The sequence below is a fragment of the Lemur catta genome, chromosome X (assembly GCF_020740605.2).
Source record: "Lemur catta isolate mLemCat1 chromosome X, mLemCat1.pri, whole genome shotgun sequence".
Lineage (NCBI taxonomy): Eukaryota > Metazoa > Chordata > Mammalia > Primates > Lemuridae > Lemur > Lemur catta.
Genome location: NC_059155.1, coordinates 64,471,262 through 64,498,387, shown reverse-complemented (window position 1 = coordinate 64,498,387; position 27,126 = coordinate 64,471,262). Strand labels below are relative to the sequence as shown.

The window sequence follows — 27,126 nt, the reverse complement described above, 5'->3', positions numbered from 1 at the left end:
TATATGAAACAGTCACAAACCCAGGACAAGAAAAATGCACTTGTAGATTGTTAGTTAGAAGTTCATCCTGGGCTGGGCGTGGTGGCTCACGACTGTAATCCTAGTGCTTTGGGAGGCTGAGGCAGGAAGATCACTTGAGGCAACATATCGAGGTACCTCTAAAAAAAAAATGAAAAAAGGAAGTTTATCCCAAGTCTGTTGACTTCAAATTGTGTATAAAATAATATTTACTTAATAATCTTGGCTGTCTAGTTTCCTTTGTGCTTTCCCTAAATGACCATGTTTGTCAGAATGGCATGGTAAATAAATACAGGAATGAAGCTACACGAGGTGGGCATGTTATAGCTAAAGAGAGAAGAAACAGGCACCCCCAGCATGGCTAGTTCTGCTTTATGGAGCTATTTACTCTAGGGACGAATAACCGTATGTACTTCCATGACCCCTGGAAACATCACTGCATTCTAAGATTATGTCAAATAATATGCATCAAAACACTAAGTCCTTTTAAATATACTTTTTATTGAGGCAAGGAATTATGTACAACATTTTAGAAAAATATGGTAAAATATTAAACTTAAAAATCGAGATGCATAGAGGAATAAACCTTAGTCTCTGGCACACAGAACACGTGTGACATACTTCATTCCCAAACAATACTGGAGAAGTGGGGTGTTACTGCATTAAAACATCTCATCTAATTAGAAGTGTCTGTTCTGGGTAACTTTATTACAGCTGCTTCACTTGTGCTCAACTCATTGTGCCAATGTAAATACCGCCTGCTCAGAATCATTATGGGAGAATAATGTTTTCCCTTCAGTGAAAAAATGACATATCAAAAGCAAATGAATTCACCACTGTATGATTTGCTCGTTGATCATCACTGAACTTCAGCTTTAATTACAAAGATACTGATGAGAACGTTACCGTCGCATCACTTCAGCTCTGCAGCAGGGCTTCTAAATCCTACATGGAGCATGTTTAAAGCTATTCTTTTTGGAGGAGCAGCCGTTCAGAGTTCTTTTTAATTTTTGCTTTGTTTTGTTAAGAGGGCAGACATTCTCTTAAAACATCTTACATAAATGGATGAATTCAAGCCCTGGGGAACAAATCATCCAGCCATCCTGTCTTCTAAGACACTGCTCATAGCAAAGGGTAGGATAAGCGTGGAGAGGCACTTTAGAAATAACAGGATTCTCCCAATATTAAGGCAAAAATCCCATCCAGGAATACACACACACACAAACACATGTTATATCATATTTTTAACAGTGATTTTCTTATTATAGTAAAATACACATAACATAAAATTTAATTTTAACAACTTTAAAGTATACAATTCAGTGGCATTAAGTACATCCACAGTGTTGCACAACCATTGCCACTATTCTAGTTCCACAACTTTTTCATCACCTCAAAAGAAAACGCTGTACTCATTAAGCAGTCACTCTCTGTTCTCCCTTTCTCTCATCCCCCAGCCCCTGGCAACTACTCATCTACTCTCTGCCCCTATAGATTTGCCTATTCTGGGCATTTCATATAGACGAAATCATGTAATAGGTAGCCTTTTGTGTCTGGCTTCTTTCACTGAGCATAATGTTTTCCAGGTTCATCCATGCTGTAGCATGTATCAGAACCAATTCCTTTTCATGGTTGAATAATATTTCATTGTATGGATGGCCCACATTTGATTTATCTATTCCATCATGTTTTTAATTTAATTGATCTTAAGTATATTTGTATTTGACAAGGATGACAATTTTTTTTTTTCATTTTACTTGGAAACCAAAGTATAGGTCACCTTAATTGGCTTTTGTGCCTTGAGATTAATACAAAACATAGAAAGTTAAGCCTCTGTATTGATTCTAGAGTCAATTATTAGAATTCTTTATACAACAGCCTCAATGTCTTAGGACTATATAGCATGGAAAACATTAGCTTGACCCATGGCAGTTGCCAATATGTGACTATTTTAGTCTATAAAATAGCATTTGTATGATTTGAACTAATATTTACTTCTATATTTGGGCTTAATAGAGAATGTAATTCTTTTTAAAAATATACAAGTGATGCCTGGCTCATAGTAGATATCTATTAGATGTGAGTTCCCTAACCCTTAGGCTTCACTAAAATTATGCAACAAGGATGATTGTCAGATGAAGTGACTTTACCAAAATCATGGTTCTCCCATGGCACTTTCAAATTCTGCAGAATAACTGTGTCACATGGCCCCCTTTCCAATAAAAGAAGGGAGAGGATCATAAAGTACAAAGAACCTATAAGATGAGGCAGATTATGAAGTCAACTTCCTATCATAAGTCAAGGTCTCATCTCTACCCTGACCAATAAGATCACAAGTTCCCAACAAGAGGCTGAAACTCAGGTTGCAGGAACATAAAGCATGAGTGCTTAAGAGGGTAGTATGCATGTTTGTGTGTATGTGTGTGTACTTACCTGTTCATGTGCTCTTAATGTGAATAACAATGGAATTATCGATCATTTTAGAATTGTCAATGCCTTTTCTCTACCTCCTTAAAATAGATAATCAATGATGAACTCATCATAAAGCTGACATTTGATTTGACCACCACCTAGCCTTCCATACTGTGCTTCAAGTTCTGTATTAAAAGCAGGATTTGTGTGCTTTTCTGGGCATCATTTTAAAAGATTCCCTGGAAATGTGTTCAGTAAGAACATGGAACATGCTATTGGTAGTTCTGGTCTGGTGACTAAATCAAACTTATTTATTTATGGTCATAACAGGGTTTCAACTGTGTCCATATTTGCATTTCATCCTTGAATTGGGCATGTGCTAAGCATTTTTTTTAGTAAAAATATGACATATCTGGGAGGATAAAGATGGAAAACAACTGTTACAAGGTTTTCATTATGTTGCCAGTAATCAGATAAAATGTTTTCTTTTCTTCTAGTCTCCCAAATCAGCATTTATTAGTGCTGCAAAAAAGGCAAGATTAAAGTCCAATCCAGTCAAAGTGCGCTTCTCCGAGGAAGTCATCATCAACGGCCAAGTGTCGGTGAGTTTCCAGTTGCCTGCTTTGTGACAGAGTCCCACTGGAATGATCGATCCAGAATTGGTTGTTGGTTTTTACAGAGGTATCGAATCTCAGGATTGTAAAGGGCTTGAGAGCTCATCAGGTTGTGCCTGAATGCCCTCTAATGTAGCCAGAATGTGTGGTAGTCCAGTAGTTCCCAGAAGGCTCCCAGGGTTAGAGACCTCACTACTTTGCAAAGGAGTTCATTTGATTTGGGATCACTGACATTGCCTCATTCATACTGAGTAAAATAGGCCTCTTTGAAACTTCCACCTAGTCCTTTCCATTCTGCCAACTAAGCGTTCTTCTGTAAGATAGCCCTTCATGTATTTTGAGAAGGTTACTGTCTCCTCTAAGTTTTTCCTTATCCAAAAAAACAATAATCTTTCAACTAATCAAAATGGCAAAAAAAATTCAAATGATGGAAAGGTTTTGTGTATGTAACCAGAACTGAAGTAATACTACCTGGATCTCCATACATAGATCTTGAAAAAAATCATGATTGCTCAGGCATTTAATTGCTCTTCAATATGAATAATGTAAAACATCAAAAGGATGTTTTATTTTCAACTTAAAAAAAAATCTGGTATAGTGTTTTTCCTTTCTAGAAAGCTGTCATCCAGGGCTCTAATTTTTAGGGGGCTTTTGGAATGCCATAGTTTGTTGTGAAGGTTTGGTGTTGCTCCTGCTGTTGTTTAAATAAATTCATAAGGTTAAAATCTCATCCACTATATGTTCGTCGTTGGTCACAAACTCTTCTCTAGGTTGGTCCTGGACCTGTATTTGAATATGTACTCCTGTACATCCTGGGCAAGGCACTCATGGCCCGAGTGTTGTCTAACTAAAACTTACTGATTTGGGGCTGCTCCACGTGGGGTCCAGGCAGTTGGCTGGCCAATCTGTTCAACTATCAGGATGCTGTGGGAAAGTGCCTGAGGCTGTCACCATACTGCCCTGTGAGCATGGTCTGTTCTGTTCACCTCAGTGGGTCCCTGTCATGCTGGATACAGGGTCACTATGCATTATTGATTCGCACAAGACTGTCCCAATTGAGAGGTGGAAATTTCCAGACACAGAGGAATCAACATGGCACAGAAGGTCATGTGAAACTTACCTTTTGTGCCCGGAGCTTCCAAGCATGGGCAGAACAGGCAGTTTATGCATCTTTAGAGAAAATATGATTCTACAAGCTGCTGTAGCAGTGTCAGTTTGTCCCTGGATATAGCAGGGCTTATGTGAGCCAGCAGCTGTGTGAGGACAGCTCTGAGGGTCGATCATCCCCTGCAGCCTCTCTGCCTCGCCACAGGCCTGTGGATGGCAGGGACATTCAGTCATGTATGTGCCCCTCAGCCTTTGTGACTGTCTTCATTTACTGGGTGCCATTCCTCTGGACTTGGATCCAAACTTATTCAATGAATTAGGTGCAGGAAAGTTATGTGGGACGTCCACAGGAGCAGAAAGGAGGGGGAGGAAATTCAGGAAAGAAATAAGAAGTGAAAGGCAGAGAGTCCATTATGGAAATATTCAGGGATTGAATTCTCTCAGACTAACTGTAAGAGTTTGGCAAATCCTTGAACATCTCATCTTCATTTCCCTCATCTGCAAAACAAGGAACGTATGATTTCCTGATTGCTGATTTCCACTCTACTCCTGTGCCTTTATTACCAACTACATGGAAATAGCTCAGTTCACTCTCGGGACTCATGGAACTCATTCAGACATGCCCTCTTCCTCCATCCTTCCTCTCTGTCATCTCTCACGATTTCCAATTAAAGAAAAAGTCCAAAGGAATATATTTCTATTGTTTACTTTTGGTCATGCTTCAAGCTTGTATCTTTTTTTGAGTTATTTCTAAATTATGATGTGATCATTACATACTTAATGTTTTTACTCTTTTACCACACTAAGCCATTCCTCATATTGTCCCTTTGAGCTTGAAGACCATTCCTAAATGGGCTAAAAAGAGGTTCACAAAATAACTTTTCCCCTGAAGCTGAGTGATGCTGGTGACTCACAGTCATGGCCGGCACCAGGCACCAACAGCATTGCGCATGAAGCGGCATCATTGCTGCTCTGCATTCTGCCCAAGATGTCCTGCTCAGCTAACGTCTGGGCTTATAGTTCCAAACGCTGAAGCTTAATTACAGAGGAATGATTTCTGTAATTATGTTTTTCAATGGGGACACTTGAGAGTTTTACTTTATTTTTAATTTTTTTATTTCAGCATGTTACGGGGTATAAATGTTTAGGTTACATATATTGCCCTTGCCCCACCCAAGTCAGAGCTTCAAGCGTGTCCATCCCCCAGATGGTATGCATGGCACCCATTAGGTGTGAATATACCCATCCCCTCCTCCCCCGTCCCATCTGCCCGACACCCGATGAATGTTACCACTATATGTACACATAAGTGTTGGTCAGTTAAGTCAGTTAATACCAATTTGATGGTGAGTACATATGGTGCCTGTTTTAAAAAAAAAAAAACTCATCTGATTTTCTGATGAGAAAAATGTCTTTTATTTGAATCACCTGAATTATTTGCAGTTGGAAAAGAATTTTGCTATGAACAACTTAACTCAGCTATCACCACAGGAACACCTTGGTTGGCTTTAGAGAGTTTGAATGTTTTTAAGTTGTGATTAGCATAAACTATAGACATGTGCTTCTACTGCAAAGAGGAGAATTCTAATTTGACTGACTTACCCCCCACCACCTTTTTTGTTGTTGTTGTGAAACAGGAAACTGTTAAGGACAACTCACTTCTTTTTATGCCAAATGTTTTGAAAGTCTATCTGGAAAATGGACAGACCAAATCATTTCGCTTTGACTGCAGCACCTCCATAAAGGTAGGATGACCTGATGTACTCTGTCCCTGGACACTGCCATCTACAGTAAGACACACTTTGAGCCATTTTGTAGCAGTACCTTCTTTCAGAACTATCCCTTTATTTCTGCAATTTTATTGGTTGCTTCCATAGAAGGTAGTGTATGAATACTTAAGAACAAACCAAAACAACAACAAAAAAAACTTAAACTAAAAAGGTTTTGCTGGGTTTTTTTTCCCCTTGGAGTTAGAAAATGCTATCAGTGAAGAAACATTAGGGCTAGTCATTTTAATGCAACTGCAGATTAATTAAAATAGTGTGACTGTCACCAAGAAAGCTTGGCACCCTGCCCAAAACCAGCATGATTTCTCAGCAATATCAGCTGCCCAGAAGATTAACATGTTAGCTTTTAATTGAATACTTATTACTTTTGTATCCAGCAAGAACAAGGGGTAGCATAATGTGAAGGTAACATTTACTTTGAATTGCTGTAACCAATTTCATGGAAATGTGCATCAAAAGGCAGAAATGAGGTGTGCTTCTTAGAAGGGGTGGAAAGGAAGAGTCACAAAGTAATTCTATTCTTTCAGAGCCACAGGTTAGTTTTACATAATAGGCATTATAGCAAGGGCATATGGCTCTTTCCCCCATGCTTCCTTCCTGGAAAAGAAAAGTACAGTCTCTTTTTTTATTGGACAAAAGTGTGTTCAGAAATTGATTGCTCCCTAATGCTTCATCAGCCTAAAATAGGCTTTATTCAAATGGCACAATAAAAAAGATTTTATGGAGGTAAAAAAGTACCTAGTGATGATCTGTACAATAATCTATCAAGAGAATATCAACTGTGTTAAAAATGTCTATCAATAGTCAACCCCTAATTCTCTTTTTTTAAAGTTAATAAGCACAGACTTCATGTGTGGAAGTGTTTCTGCAAAGGCCCACTCACTAGGTATTCTTATTGTCATGACACCAGCAAGCAGCTTGTTTAGAATTACTGTAAGTATGTGGTGATTTAGTAGGTCACAGAGCAGATAATATGAGTAGATTGATGTTAGAACATTAAATCCTCCTTAAATCATTCTAGATGAAATATTAACTTCCTTCATACAAAACTGTGAATTTTAAATGGTGATGACTGGAAAAGTCCTTTTCCTTTCTTCCTATTCAATATCAATTTCCGATGAGATGTCAATGTAATTATTGGCTAATTAATCCAGAGGTAGGCCAACTTTTTCTGGAAAGGGTGAAATAGTAAATATTTTAGGCTTTGTGGGCTATTTGATCTCTGTTTCTACTGCTCAACTCTGTCACTGCATCATGAAAGCAGCTGTAGACAGTTGGGTTTGGGAAGTCCTTAAGACAACCCTCAGGTTCAAGACTTCACTTGAAGAACTCACAATAGTCAGCACTTTGTTATACACACAGTTGCAGTATATTATAGCAAAAGGATAGAGAATGGAATCAGCAATGGGAAAACGTATACAGGCAGGGCACAGGAGGGATCAAGAGGAGAGCTTCCAGGTGTCCTCTCCCAGTGGATTTCTGCAGACAGTGCTTAATTCTCCCAGAAATGATGTGTGACCATTTGCACACAGCACTGCCAACCAGGGAGGCTCACCTGAGCCTTGGTGTACAGAGTTCTTATTGGGGGTTTGCCACATAGACACCAGTGACCAGCCACATGGCTGCCCTTAGTCTCCAGCCCCTCCAGAGTTCAAGCTGATACCACATGTCCCAAGGTTCCTGTAATAAATCAATTGTTAGCATAGACTATCTGGTACGTCCCAAGACCCCCAGGTAAACAAAACCACTCCTATCAGGGAGGATATTCGAAGGGCTTAGAGGTTATTTTCCAAGAGTGGGAGCAAATGGGAAAATCTTTCTTTAGGCAACATTAATTTGTTACTGCACAGACAATATATAAACAAATTGGCATGGGCCTGGGCATGTGGGGTTGACCCACAGGTCGTAGTTTGCAGACTCCTGAACTAACCCATAGAGCTACATTATTACAACTCTCTCTGACACCATGGCCTTGTTCTGTGTTAGCAACTGGTCAGCTCCTTGCCACTGGCCTCCCTACCCCACCTGAAGATATAGGTAAAGGCTTGAATGTATTTCTTAACAGTAAATCTAAATTTAAGAAATCCCTGTTGTTAATTCCCTCTGGCCTCTTTATTATAGGAACCTACACTAGACTAAATTTGATTTCCCTGAGGATTGCAGGTGACAATGAGAAGACAGGGAGCAATGCAAAGAGTTCACATCAAATTCAAGTTATCTTATCTCGTACCTAACAGCCTCATTATCACAATAGACACTGGCTGGTAGGTGTAAAATAAAAATAGTATAGTTATGAAAGGAATATGACACTGTTTGATAAAAATTGCCAAAATTCTTGCTACAGAGTTATAATAGAGAAAACTATTGCTATCGATTTTTTGGTGTCCTCCCAGGTAGTTAAGGAAATTATTCTGTAAACTACATGTTGCCACACAAAGGCTGGTTTTGTTTTCTCTTTCCTGGTCCTTGAGTGAAAATGATAAAACAGAGAACCTTTTTTTGAAATTCAACATAGTCAAGGCATTTTGGTTGAATGATTTTTGGGGGAGTGGGTGGATGTGGGGATCTTTGATTTAATGGGGCCTGAAGAAATTGAACAAGGACCACAGAGAAGGATCAAAATATCAGAAGTCAGGAAAAGAAAACTCTATATATGGCAGAGTTTCTCTTTCTTGGCATCATTGAGATTTTTGGACCGGATTATTCTTTGCTGTGGCACTGTTCTGTGCATTGCAAGATGTTTAGCAGTATCCCTGGCCACTGGAATACTCCATGCCAGTAGCATCCCCAAGTCTACTGAAACAACCAAAAATGTCTCCAGAAATTTCCAAATGTTGCCATGGATAAAACTTCCCCAGGTTGAGAACCACTGTTCTAAAGGATTTTTAGCATCTGAGTGTAAATTACCTTGAAGAGGGATCACTTACTAGTTTTCAGGTACATGAAAAAAGTAAAGCTTGAGTAATTAGTTTTGCATTGCAGTAAATCTGTGTGTTTGTCCATGGAACACTTTTCTGATCATAGGTGCTTAATTCTATGAAAGATATCTGACAAAGCTTGCTCATTGCACCTTCTCCAGAGATGTAAAATAAAAGCTAATATATGTATATTGTAGTGCCCTAACTCTGTGCCAACACAACCCTTTGTGTTGTAATCAATGCTTTCTATGTATGAACTCATTTAATCCTTATATCCATTCCAAGACATGCCTTATTATTATCCCAAGTTTACACATAGAGAAATTAAGATACTTAGGGATTAAATAACTTGCCCAAAGCTGCATAGCCAATAAGCAGTAGAGCTGGGATTCAAAGCCAGACTGTTTCCGGAGCCCCCATTCCTTACCACTCCCACACTGCTCTTTCAGAAGGGTAGACCAGGGGTCAGCAAACTCTCTTTATAAAAGGCAGAGAGCAAATATTCTAGGCTTCACAGGCCACATAGTCTCTGTTGCAACCACTCTGCTGATGCAGCACACAAGCAACCATAGACTTTAGATAAACAAAGGGGCATGACTGTGTCCCGGTGAAACTTTATTTACAAAAACAGGTGGTGAGCTAGAACTGGCGTGCTGGCCATACTTTGCCAACCCTTGGGGTAGCCCACTTTCAGAGCTAGTTTAATTGCTACCCCATTTAGAAGAAAGGAGAACTGAACTGACTATACTATGTAATCTATCGATAACCTTTTTATTCTAAGACCTTACGTGATAAGTATGCTCCTCCTCCAGCTACCTACCTTGTTAACTCTCTGTTTTGAAGTCCATAAAAACTTGGGGTGGTTGAGAAGGTCAGGAAAAGGCAAGAGAAGAAAGGCCTCATTTCTGTATCTTTTTGGATCTTTGGAGCATTAAATTTTAGAATTGACCAAAGGTACAAAACTTCAAGATCTAGAGCCTACATGTGTAACATTTTTCTGGCCATGCTAGACTCCAGAAGAGGGAGGCCTCAGTTTTTATCTCATCATGTCAATGTTTCCTCTGTAAGGATGTCATCTTAACCCTTCAAGAGAAGCTCTCCATCAAAGGCATCGAACACTTCTCTCTCATGCTGGAGCAGAGGACGGAAGGGGCCGGAACGAAGCTGCTCTTGCTTCATGAACAGGAAACTCTAACTCAGGTCTGTGCAATTTCACCCCCAGGTGTGGAGGCTGCTGGTAAGAGCAGAGGTTGCCCAGTTCCAGACATCTCCCTCCCTCTAATCCCTTATATGTATTAATTGCATCCCAGGGTATCCTCGCAAAAGGGAGTACTGGCCTTCATAATGGGTTTTACACCTGAAGGTGATGTTTCCCTTTCTGCCAATCTTTCACAGACAGTCGGTTGGTCTCATAACCAGATTTGTCATTCAAAGACTCAGCAGCTACTCACTGGGAATATAGCTCTGTAGAATCATATTTTATGTTATTGCAATGACTTGTTCACCTGTTTTGACCATTGATCTCTTGAAACCATTAAAAAGAAATAGTCTCTGAGATTATTTAAATTAATCTGAAATCATATTTAGTTGTTTTAAATTCTGGGTACATACTTAAGACTATTTTTGGAAGCCTGAAATCCCTGCCCCAGTCCTGCTCGCTATAAATATATGATCCACCAATGTGTCCCAGTTCTTGGTTACCAAGATGCCACCCCCATCTGTTCTCTGGGGAGACAAGCGGGCTGCTTGGCTGCTGAATTCAGTGCAGCACCCTGGCTTTTTTTTTTTGTGTGTGTGTGTGTGATTCCACACAAGCAGAGTCTTTGTTGAAAATATAAGAGATTTCAACAAATTCCTCTTCCATAGAAGAGTTCAGAGCTGAGAGAACTTCAGGGAGAGGGGCATGAGGGGACACCAGGAGGAGAAGCATCAAGACACCGCCAGCTGGATAAAGTGACAGAAAGTGCCGTTGCACTAAAGCACTTCTTGATGGTTGTATAATTAAAAGCTGGTGTCCCGCACATCAGTCCTGCGGAGATCTCCGATTCTCTTGATCCAGTCCAATTCGATGTAATGAATTAGTTAGCAAGTTGCTATTTGTATTGATTTATATTCCTCTATCTAAACTTGACCTATTATTTCTATCAAGTATAAATCTACCTACAGATATTTTCAATCACTTCTACTGATTGTTTAACATGCGCCAAAACACTCTCGGAACTAGATGACTTATTTTATGCTTCGTTACAGGGGAACAACCCCTGATATACAGAATCCCTCATGTGAAAGGTCAGTGTCTGGGTCTGAGTTACCCCAGGAGCAGAACTTGAGGATTTGAATGCACATGGTTTGTTTGGAACAAGATCTCAGGAAATACTGGCAGAGGAATGGGGAAGGGAGATGGGAAAAATTGTGGGGGGCCAATAAAGGATGTGTCATCAAGCCAGTTTCCACTATAGGCAACTGGAGCTCTGTCTACTGGAGGGCACTGGGTGGCAATGTGGAACACACAATTGATTTACGTATCCTGAAACAAACCCACTATATGCCTTTGAAATCAATGCATATGAGAAAATCAATTACTAAAATATTTATAGGCATGATGAAAGGGGGAGTAAGTATGAGAAATTATAGATTGTCCAATAACAAAAATCATTTTAAAACATTTAATTTTGATGAAAACCCCCAAAGGAACTTTTAAGCAACTCTACCTGAATTTTTGGCAGTTTGATGCTAAATGTATGCCTAGAAAATACTACTGGTCTATTTACATACTGCTTAAAGTTTTTAAGAAATTGTTTCTGTTTGTTTGTTTTAGAGAGTATTATTCTTATGGACTGCCATTTCTAATGACTCTAAAGCACCTTTCTGCATTACATTAATTTATTTCCCAAAACTAGTGTAACCTACTGACATTAAAAGTGGACCCAAGATGCCTTATGGAAAATTGAAGAAAGATAGACTCTAGCCAATAATTAAAGGAGTGGAAGATATGATGATTCCTGACTTTCTAACATGAGAGCAGGCCTTTAGCAAAATAGTCCGTGAAGTCACTGTGAAACACAGCAGGGCTGACCAACACTCCAGGCCTCTGAGATTCCCGTTTCCTTCTTCCTCATTTGCTTTCCCATTAGTCAGTGATGAGCAGCCCACAGCCCTAAGTGTCACAATTCCGCTCAGCTTTGCAATCATGCCCATGGCCAGGAAGCTAGCGTGACTACTTTTCAGTTTGCCCGGATATTTAAAAGTCTTTTTTCCCATTGGTATTCTTCTAGTCAACAAAGATAGCAATGTAAACTATAAACAAACACACACACATACTACAAGACTTAAAGCTATTTTTATTTTAAGTTTTTTAATTGCAGCTCACAAATATTTTTATTTTGCCAGATTTGTCCCCTTCATAAAAGTAGTTACTCTCAACTATGTTGGTGCATGCTACATGGTTTTCATTTTGTTTTGTTGACCCCTTTATGGGAAATCAATAGATTTTGCCTTCTTTCTTGGAGTCCAATGTCTTTCATTCATTCAACTGTTTATTAAGTACCTACTATTATTATTGCTTGTTAATTGATTTCCCTTTGTTGCAAAAGGAATTAAGAAACTAACATCTAGTACTTGACAGATACTGTGCTGGATAAAAGGAAAACAAACCAACATGATCCATGGTCCTTAACACTGAAGAATCTGTGGTATATTCTAAGCTCCTTTGAACAATTTGAACAGTGTCATGCTATGAGAAACTTGGGGTAGCTTAGAAACTTGTAGAATCCAGATGTAGTGCATGGGCCAAAACTTCTGTCTTCCTACTTTCCAATGTGATATCCTCCAAGGTTGACACTATTGTGCTTTCATTGCTACAATCAGTCTGGAGTCAAATTTGGAAAGGCACAGTGATGTTATACAATAATAAACTGTGGTGGACAATCTCTCCCTTTGGATCCTGTTGTACTCCCCATCCTAGATTTGGTGTGCTGTCACTAGCAACAGCCAGCATCTGCGGAGCTTCTTCCAAGGACTGACCTCAGACCACTAGAGCCCATCGTGTCCACATCTGGAAATTCACGTTCCCTGGGACAACCCTAAACCGATGACTTGTCATTGCTCCTTTGGCTCAGGTCTCGGTGGCAGCTCTGTGGTGTAACTGACATGCCAGGGTCCCCTGCCTGATCAGGCTGTGGCTACACTCTGCTGGGCTTCCCTGAGATGGCACATTTGGGTGGCTTCTCCTTCCCTGACTTGCTTCCCTCCATCCCGTACTGCCTTCTCCCAGGAGCACTTCCTCAATAAGTCCCTTGCACACAAACTCTCATCTCAGGGTCTGCTCCTGGGAGTCCAACCTAAGTTGCAAAGTTATGTGCCATTTTCAGGGAATGACTATCTGCCATAAATGCTAAAGAACTTCCACTGCTTCTTTCCTTAGTGTCCAAAGAAAGTTGACTTTGCTTTCCCGTCCCTCAGCCATTTTACAGGCAGCACTGACGGATTCTTGTGTGATTGGTCTGCTCTTCTAGGTGACACAGAGGCCCAGCTCCCATAAGATGAGATGTCTTTTCCGAATTAGCTTTGTCCCAAAGGATCCAATTGACCTTTTAAGGAGAGATCCAGTTGCTTTTGAGTATCTCTATGTTCAGGTATGTGAAAATTTTGGCATGTTTCATATTAATGTCGTGGGATAAATTAACTTTGGGGTTTTTTTCCTGACTTCTTTAATTTGGTATCTTCTTTCTCTTTACCCCTCACCCCAAGCTCAATGAATTCTAAAATAGTTCTGTGGTGCTCTTTTTATTTTTACATTTGATTTTGAAATAATTTCATACTTCCAAAACAGTTACCAGAGTAGTCGTCTGTACCCTTCACTGGGTTCACCAATTGTTAACATTTTACCACATTTACTTCATCTTTAGTATGTGCACATATTCTCTCTCTCCACACAAATACACACACACACACCCCTATATAATTTTTTTTCTAAACTATATGAAGGTCAGTTGCCAAAATCATGCTGGTTTGCTCCTATATACTTCAGTGTATATTTTCTAATAATGAAGATATTTTCTTACATAATCATTGTACAATTAACAAAATCAGGAAATTGAACAGTGATACGTTTCCATTATCTCATCTGTAGTCCATATCCAAATTATGCCTATTGTCCCCCAAATGTCCTTTATATCAGTTTTTTTCTGGACCAAGATCCGTTGCAGGATTCCATGTTGCATTTAGTTGTCATGTCTCTTTAGTCTCCTTAAATCTAGAACATTCCTCAGCCTTTCTTTGACTTTCATAACCTTGACAGTTTTGAGGAGTACTGGTCAGTTGTTTTGTAGAGGTCTCTCTCTCAGTTTGGGTTTCTCTGATGTTTTCTCATGATTAGATTGAGGTCATATAGTTTAGAAAGAACAACATGGGTGACTGCATCCTCAGTGTATCACATCAGGAGGAACATGATGTTGGTTTATCCCCTTAATGATAAGGTGAACTTTGAATCTTGGTTAAGGCCATGTCCTCCAAATTTATCCATCCAAATGCTACTACTTTTCCTTTTGTAATCAATTAGTAATTTGTGAAGTCACTTTGTAACTCTTTTATTATCTTGTACCTCATCAAAGTTTCACCTACTAGTTTTAGTACTGACTGATGATTCTTACCTGAATCCATTATTATCATGATGGTTGAAAATGATTATTTTTTTTCTAATTTAATTGATTCTTTTTCATTTATTAATTGGTATGATACTATAAAGAAAGCAGTTTCCTTTCTCCCTTATTTACTTATTTATTCATTAATTTATTTGGTGCTTAGATTGTTCTGAAAAGTTGTGATATTCATATAGTAGAATTATTAATTATAAGATGATAAAACTTTAAGAGAATAGTATCTTTTCCAGACTATCTATAGCTCATATCTGATTCTGGAATATAATTCTCAAACAAACAAAGCTTCAAGGAATGAGGATTTGGAGCAATTTTTCCTGAAAGGAATTTATCCAATTTGATATTTAGGAGATGTTCCTATATTTTTCTATAATTGCTTCCTATTACTCTCATTTAAATTCCAATATAATCACATTAAATAGTAAGAACTCACTTACCTAATGCTTAGGCATCTAGTAGTAGAACTACTCAAAGAGGTTGTAAACCTAAATGTAACCTCTCTCCCCACCAAAAAGGAAAAAAAAAAGAAACAAAAGTGAGGGGAAAAGAAGGCATGCTCTCTTTGGCTGGGGATGGCTGTATAAGGCAAAGATTGCTAGTACCATTATAAAATATAAAAAGCCTAAAAGTAGGAAAAAGATAATAAAAGGAACATTTGTTAACTCTGGGTAGTTGATAACACTGGTATTTGTTTTACTCTTCTCAGTACTTTCTTGTATATTTCAAAGCTTTTGTAATCTTTAAAATTTAGGTGGGAAAAAATGTAGATAGAAGATGGAAGAAGGATGTAGACAAGATAGATGTCAGAGGTTAGGAATGGTAACATAAATTAAAATGGCAATAAGCCCTGGAGATCAGAAATTAGAGAGGAAAGAGGCAGAACTTACTAGAACATTCTAGCAGATGGGGGCACTCAAGGTGAGGCCAGTTAAACCTTCCTCACCTCAGTGGTCTTTGGAAGAGACTGTGGTGTTTACAGCTCAGTAAGATGCTTAATATTCATGAAGATAACCTTGCCCTATGTCAGTCGTTAGGAAAAGTCAAATCCTGTTTTTTATACCTTATTTGTCAATTAAAGAAATGCAGAGGCTGGGTACAGTGGCTCACGCCTGTAATCCTAGCACTCTGGGAGGCCGAGGCAGGCGGATTGTTTGAGCTCAGGAGTTCGAGACCAGCCTGAGCAAGAGCAAGACCCCGTCTCTACCAAAAAAATAGAAAGAAATTAGCTAGACAACTAAAAATATATATAGAAAAAATTAGGCGGGCACGGTGGCACATACCTGTAGTCCCAGCTACTCAGGAGGCTGAGGCAGAAGGATTACTTGAGCCCAGGAGTTTGAGGTTGCTGTGAGCTAGGCTGACGCCACGGCACTCACTCTAGCCCGGGCAATAAAGTGAGACTCTGTCTCAAAAAAAAAAAAAAGAGAAAAAGATTGTAACAGCAATTAGTAAACATAATAAGACCCAAGAGGCTCCAAAATGTTTTCAGATACCTTACTAGTATTGTTTCCCTTTTGAATATCTAATATGTTCATTGTAAATGAACTTTTTTGTAGGCCTAAAGTGGAGCTTGTTGGGACCTATATTTAGCAAAACAGTGATTGCCATTTGCTTGTTTAACTGTATTTGAAGTAATGTAGTTGAGAGTAATAAAAGCATGATTAATACCAAATATATATATATATAACTCATTCTCCGGGATCAGTCTAAACTAATTATATAATGTAATTAAGTGACTAATCACCTTGTCAAAAAATTCACCCAGAAGTTTGGTTAAATACAGGGTAAAGCAGGGATGGGAAAAACGGTCTTAGCCACAACTCCTAGGAGAAGTAATAGGGATGGCTCATCTTTATAAAGTACATTCCATTTTATGAAACATACTTACAGGTATCATGGCAACCTTGTAAGTTAGTTGCTAACTCTCAAGTTAGTTGTTGTTGCCAGTTAACCCATTTTTAAGAGAAGAAAACTGAGATTCCAGAGAGATGAAATGCCATGTCCAAGGTCATTTTATTAGTAGTTGACAGAGCCTAGTATCAAACCTGGAGCTTTTGCCTCTAAATTCTATGCTGAAATCCTACTTTAATCCATCATGCAATAGCAGTCATTGAAGAAAGTGATTTATCAAAATGATTTATCAGAAAATTGATTCTTCAAGTGCCTGCACCTGACACTGTACCAATGGCTTCCTAACCCCCACCTCTCATGGGACTCTATAAAATGACCCAATGTAGGTTCTCAATCCCTTGGAGCCCATATGGACAACCTGAGCACTTGGAAATGTAGGGGCAAAGGGTAGAACGTTCACTGAAAAATCAACTCACAAAAGGCAGACTAATTGGGGAAAAGGCTTATAAAATTTATTATTAACATGTACATGGGAGCCTTCAGAATGAAGACCCACCCCTCAACGGGGTGCAGAAGCTTATACACCATCTTGAGGTTACAGAAGAATGTGGGCTCAGAGCATGGCTAAAAAGAGATTGTATCGGTAAATCAGGTTTTAGTGGCAAGACAGGTTACAGGAAGAAGGAAAGGGGACTCTTGGCTGGCAAAGGTGGTCTTGTTATGTAGATGAAGCCTCCTGTGTAGTAGCCCTCAAAGAGAATAGATGGTAAATGTTTTGTTTAGAATGTTAAAGGTGTCAGACTGTCAATTAATCTTTCTTAGATCTGAACAAAAAGAGACCTGACTTCATCAATACAGATTTTCTACATATACAACTTTTCCTTATAAAGACAGCTTTACAGTACTATTTCTTTTTACTGGCTCTGTGACAACCATCTCAAAATATGTCAAAAACATTTTTTAGGATAAAATATAATTTAATTTCCTGCAGAAATAACTGGCAAACCCAAGACTAGCTAAACAAAATGGCAGCCTGGAATTGCTCTCAGAGGCTGCCGTAACTCAGAACACCCTAACTCCTGCCTCCTGAAAGACCCACTTTCAGCAAGAGGAGCTGTGCAGTGTAGATAGGTTTAAGATTTTAAGGAGAAGCAAAAGTGGAAGATTGTATTAGGGATGGACACAGGAGAGAATGTGACTTTACTCTTGGCGGTGAAGCAATGCGCTGAGATGTGGACACAGAGTACATGGTACAGCACCAGTCCAGCATGTGTAAGTGTGCACAGCGTAAATACTGTATGCAGAAGCCGTCCAGGGGTACATGTTCCCGTGTGAGAATACTCAATATAGGAAGCAGTATAAACGTGCTTCTCTTGGAAAGGAGGCAAACAAATCCTGACATAGTTTGTCATTTGAAACATTCTTGGGATAAGGCAAAGAATAAAGAAAAGAAGGAAGTAAGAAAGGGGCTAAATATCATATTCTCTAGCCCAAGAATCCAGCTTCCCATAACAAAAATAAGTAAATACATATGTTGAATATGCCTAAGCGATGCTGTGCTTCCCAGCCGCTCTCCTGACCAGTGAGTGAGGACGCTACTCTAAAACCAATCTCTGGGCTTGTGCAGGACTTTACACTTGATAACACTCTCAGCCACTCTTTAATTTGATCCTCACGGCAAATCCTGTAAGGTACGTGTCCCCATTCTATAGATGAACAGACTAACTAAAGCCAAGAGAGGTGGAACGACTCCCACAAAGTCATGCAATAGAAGCAACAAAGCATTTGCCATTGAAATGAACCGAGGAGTTTACTAGCTACCCTTTACCCAGTGTACCAATGCAGTGTGACAAAATGCGCACTGTGCATCTCACCTGATCCTTGAGCCACTCCAATGAGGTAATTAGCATGAATCCCCATTATGCACATCAGTAAACCGAAGCTGCAAGAGTTGAAGTAAATATTCTAAAGTTACATACACAGGGGGCCATTGGCAAAGCCAGGACACAATGCGTGTGAGTCCAGAGCTGCTGCCCTCAAGCACCTTACTAATGCTGCCTCCCTGAAGCTGCTCTGGATGGTGACAAGGAAGAGAAGAGTGATGCTGGATGATGACAGTAGTTAACACGTGAGGGTGTCACATCTCACCAGGTAGAATGCTAAGGACTTTACACTGTACACTCACGTAACCCTCCCCACACCCCTGTGAATAGGGAGCAATATTATCCTTGCTTTGCAGAAAAGGAAACTGAGGCACAATTAAGGAACTCTCCCAAGGTCATGTCCCCTGTGAACTGGAGGAATAAGTTTCGAACCCAGGACTCCAACCCTGGCAGCCTAACTCTGGAAGCCACATTACGCTATCAATACTTTGTGTGTTAGACTGCGGCACCTGTGTTTGGAAGTTTCATACCTAAATTCCTAATTATTTTTACAAAAAGCTAAATATTTAAATAGCAGCTCGTCGATGAATGTTAAATGTTTTGTGTGGTCTCTGTGTTTGTGCGTGCGATTAAATACTGACTCGGTTCCAAGCAGCGCGGTGGAAACGTTTCCACATTTAGCCTCCTTGCCTGTGAAGTGAAGGTTGCAGCACTCGGGGGAGATGCGCGGCACCTGTTCCTCTCATTCTTTGACAAGCTGCGCCCCCTGCTGGTCTCTCCGCAGAGTTGTAACGATGTCGTTCAGGAGCGATTTGGGCCGGAGCTGAAATATGACATAGCCCTGCGGCTGGCCGCCTTACAAATGTACATCGCCACCGTCACCACCAAGCAAACGCAGAAAATCTCCCTCAAATACATCGAGTAAGTGTTGACTCTCAGAGCCATTTTGGAGACAGAGATGGTGCTTCCTTAACGCCTGGGTATATTTTTGATCTTTTGTCTCTGTTTCCAAAATTGATCGTTTGTGGCAGAGTGGTCATTAACCAAAGGCAAAATGTATGAATATCATGTTCATTTCTGGTAGAAGAGATCCGTTTCTTACATGATCTATCTTTAGAACATTGTGATTAAAATGAGGGTCATATTTAAAATGAAGCGGACATTTAAAAGTTCCTGAAGGGACTTGCTTTCCAGCCCAGCTTTGGTCTCAGTGTTTTTCACGCATTAACTTAATTCTCACAACATCCCTATGAGATTAGTAGGATTTTGGTTTCATTTTGTAGACAAGCAAACTGAGGCACAGAATGATTAAGTAACTTGCAGAAGTGACACAACTATTAACTGGGGGACACAAGATTCAAACCAAGGTGGCAGGACTCCTCGTTGTGCTATAGTTTGAGTGATGGGTTGAGGTACCTGTGTTTGGAACCACATGTAATGCCTTGGATCCCTTCCCATGTCCAAACTAATTAAAATCTCACTTTCCAAAGATGCTTCCCATGGGCTGCCTATAAAGGCTTTCTAAATTCCGCAATGCCAGGTTGATCCACCAGGGGGCAAAATGGCTTTTCCCAACAGATTCATGAGCCTGTGTTGGGGAACATTGGAGTTCCATCTTGCTGACTTCAACGCCACTGTTCTGGCAACTCTCAGTTCACCTGTCAATGCCTAGGGACAAATCCTCATGCACGGTTTGAGAACCTCAGACCTTTGAGTCTTGGGCCACTCCTTCTCCCAGATGGTTTCTCTCTTTTTCTCTTGCCACACACATGCAGTGACTGTAGACGGAGAGAGACTAAGCTCACAAAGAGATCTTGTGCTCAGCTGGACACATTTCTAAAGCTCTTGGGGACAGGTGAAACTGGCTGCCATTTGAAAAGGTGTCCTGCACAACTTGAGATGATTTTTCAGGCAATTAAAATGCATTTCTTTTCCTACTGTCTGTACCCATATTTTACCAGGCTGAACATTGTACAGTTTAAAACCTGAGATAACAAGCTCGACTAAGAATTTTGCAGAGTCTACAATAATGTTCTCATTAATAAATTCCTCCCCAAAAAAATATTCGTTGAGCAGTTTACACAGTATTCACATTAGGACAGTGGAAAATACTAATATGTATAAGTTATAATCCTGGTCATGGAGGAACTTGTGTTCTGATTATAAAGACAGGTATAAAGATACGGAAAGCAATTATTTAAAAGAATAATACAAGTAGAATTACAAGGTAGCCCATAAGGAGTACCAAATGATGGGTAAAGACAATAAGTCTGAGTTGAGGAAGAGGAAGAAAACACAGTGATCACGAAAAATACCATCTTAACTGGTAAAGAACATGAACGGTCAAGTCAGGGGAGGTTGTCTTCCTACCCTTCTTTGGAGAGGACCTGCAACAGGAGAAATAATCAGAATCTTCTTGAAGGTCTTCACATAATTTAGAAGATGCTGGTTGGGCACATAACAAAGGACAGGGTTCTAGGATAGGATTTCTATTCTAGGGTAGATTTTCTAGAATTCAAAATATAGAAGCTTCTTAGAATAGGGTTATAGTCATTGCTGAGGAAATGGGCTCTTGGCAAAGATATATTAACCTAGTCCTATTTGCTGTTGTTGTTTTCTTATATATGCACACCCATGGGTGATGTCTACATCTCCCCATCAATACCAGGTGATGAACCCCACCCTGATTCCACACCAACAGCACCTTCCCCAAACCCCAAGCAAGAAATGTTGATGGAAGGAGTTAGACAGACAAGAACTGGCTGGGGCAAAAGGGAACTGTGTGTGCCTAGAGGAAGAGCCATTGAGGAGGAAGAGGGATAGGGGAGAAGGGTTCAGGGGCATGAAGGACTTGCATCATCCTTCTACGAGAAGAGAGAAAGATGGAGTGTGGGCAGACAGGGAGATAGGAGAATGGGAATAAATGAAGAGTTGGAGAGAACTTGGTGTTGGAAATTACAAACTCAGATATGTGAGTGAATTTTAAGAGACTCAGAAATGGGTTAAAGTGTCTCTTCAGTTTCCACCAGCCCCAAATGCCTCCTTAGCATTCTCTCTAGAGAGTGAGGAATATGTTTCTTTTTAAATGCAAACACGTGTATTATTAATGATCAAATCGTATGTTTCCTGAGTGTAAATTAAAAGTTACTTCCCTAAGTGGGGGCTTGTCTCCATTCCCTGCCTTACCAAGAGTTCATTTGTTCCAATAAACATCAGAGCACCATTTTGCCTTAGATAACTAATCACAAGAATGTGAAATTAAAGATATGTTCCTTATTGCAGAAAAGAATGGGGATTAGAGACTTTCCTACCTTCTGCTGTACTGCAAAGCATGAAAGAGAAGAACATAAAGAAAGCACTTTCACACCTTGTCAAAGCAAATCAAAACTTGGTACCACCGGGTAAAAAGGTATCACATTTGCATCTTAATAGAAAATTATAAAGAGAAAGGCTTGCATGCATTTTAAAAAATGTTTAAAATTAGCTCATGAATAAAATACATTGCACCATATTTTCAGAAGCAGTAACACTGTATAACTTTTTTAAAACTATTAACATGTTTCTAAGACTAATGAAAAATAAGTATTCATATGGAAAGCTATTTATTTCTCACAAATTATAGACTCCTTATTGTTAGGGGGAGGTATGCGTTCATGTGCCCATGCAGGAGAACCTCCCATAACTGCTGAGACCTTGTGAATGGAGGGTAGAATTTTGAGATAAGTCTACATTTCCATCCTACTCTTACTTACCCCTCATACCAGCCTAAATGCACAGCAGCCAGCAAGGGGCCCTGCAGGCCAGATGCCATTTTAATTAAACCAGAGTTTCTCTACTGTGGCACTACTGACATTAGGGAACAGATCATTCTTTGTTGGGGGGTGGGCAGGATTATCCTGTGCACTATAGGATGTTTAGTGCCATCCCTGGTAGGATGGTGGGATGCCAGTAGCACCCACCCCTAATTGTGACAAACCAAAATGTCTCTAGACGTTGCCAAATATGCTCTGGGGAACAAAGTCACGCCTATTCACAATCGTTGGATTAAATCCTACTTTTGGAGGGAAGATAAAGTTATTCTGTCACCCACCATCATTAGTGTTAAAATCTTTTGCTGTTGTTTTTGTTTTCATTAAGAAGGAAAAGCACAAAGGACATTGAAAAATGTACTACTGGTCAGAAAAGAGAGGTATGGTTTATAGGTAATAAAAAGCAAAAGAGTCTACGAACCAGAAAGAGAAGGAGCCTTAAAATATTGGGCCTATAAAATTGGAACCAGTCTAGCAACCCAAGAACACTTTCTAATTGATATTGGCTAGAGAAACTTGCGTACTCTAATACAAATCACTGTTTACATGGATAATACTTTTGCCTTAGTATCTGATTTTAAGTCATTTTTACTGGCTAATGCACACTTATTTCTATTCCCTCCTCACCTCATGACTTTTTTTTTAAAAAGCGTAATTGGGTTCAACACACTATCAGCCACCTTTGATTTACTTGCCAGTTTCATGGGGAGGACACCTCTGGTTGCAGTGAGCATTCAGCTTACAGAAATATACCAGGACACCATGGTAGATTTTTAAAATTTTTTAAAAAAAAAATTTCAATTCTGATTCACCTGAAGCTAATTTCTATTAATTGGCGTAACGTGATTTTTTTCAAGCCTGGCCCACTGGTCTTGTAATAATTTGGATAACTGCTGTGCAATCTTTTGATCTATCTATCTGTCTATAACTGTCCTTCTGTAAAGGTTGTTTTTTCTAGCCAAGACTTAGTGGTTTGCTTTCAAAACAATTTGCAGAATGCTTTGGCTTTTCCAAACAAGTAGGATGGACAAATAAATAGAGCTTAAACAACAATCACATAGAGAGCAGTACCTTTAGGTATAGTTAATAAAAGAGTTGGCAAGTCATCTGCAATTGAAAGCGGAATGTTACAGTCATTGCTACTTAATGATGATCTACACCTTGTTGGAAAACTTCACCCTTAATAAATATTCCTGGTATATTCAGTATGAAACATGGACTTTTTTAAATCAAATACTTGTTTTAGTGATATGGCAATCTACATTTTTAAACCTTTATAAAGATAAATTTTATCTGGATAAAATTTCATTTGTAAATCATTCATGAAACTCAACAGATTCTCTGAGTTGAATTAATAAAACAGGGACTTATGTAGCAAGTTCAAACTTTTCCACAATGATCGGAGCTCAGCAAGTTCATTTTCCCTGAAAACTTGCATAGACTGGAAGAAACGTGACAGGGAATGTATGAGAGCATGTTTAAAAGGCTTTACCTAGATTGCAGGTGCGTATTCAAAACAGCTCCCACAAGCTCTCAGGTGAGTCTCCGGTGCTATGGGAGAATTGATAGACAACCCGCCTTTGTCCCTAATTGCAAGTAGAAGGCACCACTCACCTCTAGAAATCTCCCAATGAGCCGATGTTTCAATGGAACATTTTATGGTCTTGTTCTCTCATGTTGAGTGCCCTGGCCCAACATCTCCGTACTCATGAATCCCCCATATGTTACCCCCCAAATAAATAAGATTTGAATCTTGATGTCATGTTGCAGTCCTTCATCAGGAAACCAAATATGTGGCTTCTTGGCCTTTTGGCTAAGATCCAGTGTAGGACACCAGATACGTAGCAATTTACTTTCATTCCTAATGAGGAGTCTTTATCATACACACCCCATCTCTTCAGCAATAAAATCATCCTTCTAGTTCGCCCTTATTTTCAGCTGGTCTCCAGCTGACATGGAGTCACACCTGATGGTGTTAACATGTGAGGCTTCTTTTCTCTCCTCAGCTCTCTGCACTGCAAGCCAAGGTCCATTATCTCAAGTTCCTCAGTGACCTGCGATTGTATGGGGGCCGTGTGTTCAAGGCAACATTAGTGGTAATTTCTTTTTCTTTTTTTTTTTTTTTTTTTCTTAGAAGCCAGAAGGGCTTGCAAAATGTCACTGTATAGGCTGCCTTGAATGAGCTTGCTCTGTTGACAAAAGCAAAGCAGCTGTGAATCTTCTCTGGCCTTCATTTCTAACCGACTTCACCTGAAAATATCAGAAGCAATGTTAAACTAGATAATGCCACTGCAGAATGCCCTAGAAAAAGAAATGTGAAGAACCAAGAGAATCAAAGGATTCTAACCATGGCCTTTTTTTAAATCATTGAGCCAGAAGTTGCTTTCGCACTGAAAAAAGAAAACACAAACCTCATTCCTGAAAGCCTCTTATGATTATGAGTATACTGTGCTATGACATTTACTTTCTACGTTATTCATAATTTATCAGAGCCTCGATGCAGTCATATATCTAATATGACCCAGAAGCACTTTCTAAAGAAAATGTAATTTTGTAGAAACAGGATCTTAGGTTCAGCTTTGCGTGGTGCTTCAGAGGTGCAGTTTTTTTTACTATTGTCAATATCTGTTTCTCAGCAGGCAGAAAAGCGCTCAGAGGTGACTCTCCTGGTTGGGCCCCGGTACGGCATAAGCCATGTCATAAACACCAAAACCAATCTGGTGGCTCTTTTAGCTGACTTCAGCCATGTCAACAGAATCGAAATGTTCCCTGAGGAGGAAAACTTGGTGAGGGTGGAGCTCCACGTCCTAGATGTGAAGGCAAGTCTTTCAGATGTTAACACAACGCCTTGATTTGAACACTTAATTTCTGATAACACTGCTGGTGTTTACAAAGCAGGCAAAAGTTAGTGTGTGCAGAGCATCACAGATGCCATGTGGTGCAGAAAAAAAATCCACCCAACCCAGGCCCGAGGACTCCAGTCCTCATTAAATTGCTGTGTGATTTGGGAACAAGTCGCTATACTTCTCTGGGTTCGATGTTTTTTATCTGTACGTCAGAAAGCGAGCTGCCTGATTTCTAGGTCCCTTCTGACTTTAGAATACATTAATCATAGAGAGAAGGGGAGATTTTTCTGAGCTGTCTAGAATATATGACTCATAGAGAAAGGGAGATTTTTTCCCAATTTTCTTTAGAATTCTCATTCCCTTTGTTTAGGTTGGGTCCATATATATTCATTCTTTTGGAAAAGCTGAGTATTTTAGTTACTCTGTCTTCTCATGCTGTAGCAATTGGTACCAACTGAACATGTGGTCCCTATGAATCTCATGGCCTTTCCATTTAAAACAACAATCTGAGATTACCCACAAAGGGCTAAACTCTGCTCCCAAACCAGAAGTTGACAGAACACAATCCAGGTCTCCTGTCCCCACCTTCTTTTCCCAGTAAAGATGAGTCATTGTATTTTGGTTATGTTAATATATCTAATGTTTCTATGGAGAAAAGGCACCAGACCCAAAGGGAGACAGACAGTGACTCCACAAAGGAGACAGCATTGGCCAAGAGGGGTGTCCTGAAAACAGTCAGAGAAGACCCAGCCCTACCCCCACTCCCCCCAGGGTGGTGTGGGAGAGATGAATTAAGAGTAAGTGAGAATATAGGGAAGGGTTTCTACAGAGCAGATCAGAGCGCATCAGTGTCAGAGCGCATCAGTGAGCTCTACAGCAGGAACAGAGGAGCATGAAGGAGAGGCCGTGGGGCTCAGACATGTTGGCTGTGGCCCATGGGAATTCATGGGCTGGATCCAGAGGGCTCCATCTGACCTCACGGCAAGCTGAAAGTGTGGGAATCGACTTGGAATGCCTGGTCTCGTCCATGACCAAAGACGCTGAGAGAAATAGCCTCATTGTGGGAAAAGGGCAGAAGAAAGGGTGAACTGGATATAGTCATTCTAGACCTGATGACAGAGATAATCTGTCCCAAACAGAAATGAGTGGCGAACCCCTGCTGCTGGTGTCCTGCCTACGTATGATAATGGTGGGGTGGAAAGGTAGTTCAACAAGTAGTAAGGGAGCTTTGGACGGGAAGTTAGATTCTGCCAGCCCGGAACATTGAACCTGGCCACTGTCCTATACCTGACAGTGAAAGCAAGAGCCCTGTCGTCTTGCTCTCATCTTGCTGTCTCTGTGCCTCTCTTGGTGTCTGCTTTTTTTGCTCCCTTATTTCTCTCTTACTTTCTCTTTCAACAAGAACACACCCTTCCTAACACAATGAGAAAGGTGGCTTCGTTAAACACTTTCTTCCCTACACGCCCAAGATCTGTGTCCATTCATATGATAACCTCATTGTTTCCAGAAAGTTTTAGCAAGGCCTTTTCTCAACTCAAATTTACAGTTTCTTTAAGCATCCTTTTCCTGAATCTCTTTGACACTTTTCCTTCAGTCTTAGCAGTAATTTCCACTTGCTTTTTACCTTTAAAACTAATTTTCACCACAAACCCAAAACTTAATCTTCTTGTAATTTTCAGATTGTGAGTTCACTTCCAGTAACTGAAGTAATTGGTACCTTAACTATCCCTTTTTCAAATGTTAACTATCTGGGAACAAAACCAATGTCATTTTTTTTTCATTTTAGTGTGACTTGGAAGAGATCTAAAATGTCCAGGCTTTTTAAATGGTGTGTCCTGAATGTTTTTTAGTAAGGCACTCTGTGCTATCCCTGTCTTTTTCCTCCCCATTTGTGTTTCTCTGATAAAATGTTTGCTCAATAATTTCCTCTATTTACATTTCATAAGCATATATGCAGCCATTGACACCCCAGGAGGCTGTTGAGAATGGATGGCTTTAACCAAAACATTCTCTTTTGTGTAGCCCATCACGCTCCTGATGGAGTCCTCGGACGCCATGAACCTGGCCTGCTTGACAGCTGGATACTACAGGCTGCTTGTAGATTCCAGAAGGTCCATATTTAACATGGCCAACAAGAAAAACACAGCAACCCAGGAAACAGGTATTCTCTTCCTAAACTCATGAAGTACTGACTCCCCCCCATACACACACCCCACCTGACAAT

The 27,126-nt window shown here is 39.9% G+C and overlaps 1 protein-coding gene across 6 annotated transcripts in view; it reads left to right on the top strand.

The window, feature by feature from the left end:
• FRMPD4 (FERM and PDZ domain containing 4) overlaps positions 1–27,126 on the top strand; it is a 773,033-nt gene that overhangs the window by 732,490 nt on the left and 13,417 nt on the right. For all 6 annotated transcript variants that reach the window (XM_045538893.1, XM_045538895.1, XM_045538897.1 and 3 more), the window contains 9 exons: positions 2,928–3,032; positions 5,789–5,896; positions 9,925–10,056; positions 13,371–13,490; positions 19,032–19,168; positions 21,530–21,656; positions 24,063–24,152; positions 24,693–24,875; positions 26,925–27,063. In XM_045538893.1, the coding sequence (XP_045394849.1) occupies positions 2,928–3,032; positions 5,789–5,896; positions 9,925–10,056; positions 13,371–13,490; positions 19,032–19,168; positions 21,530–21,656; positions 24,063–24,152; positions 24,693–24,875; positions 26,925–27,063 (1,141 nt within the window). The remainder of the gene's footprint in view (positions 1–2,927; positions 3,033–5,788; positions 5,897–9,924; positions 10,057–13,370; positions 13,491–19,031; positions 19,169–21,529; positions 21,657–24,062; positions 24,153–24,692; positions 24,876–26,924; positions 27,064–27,126) is intronic.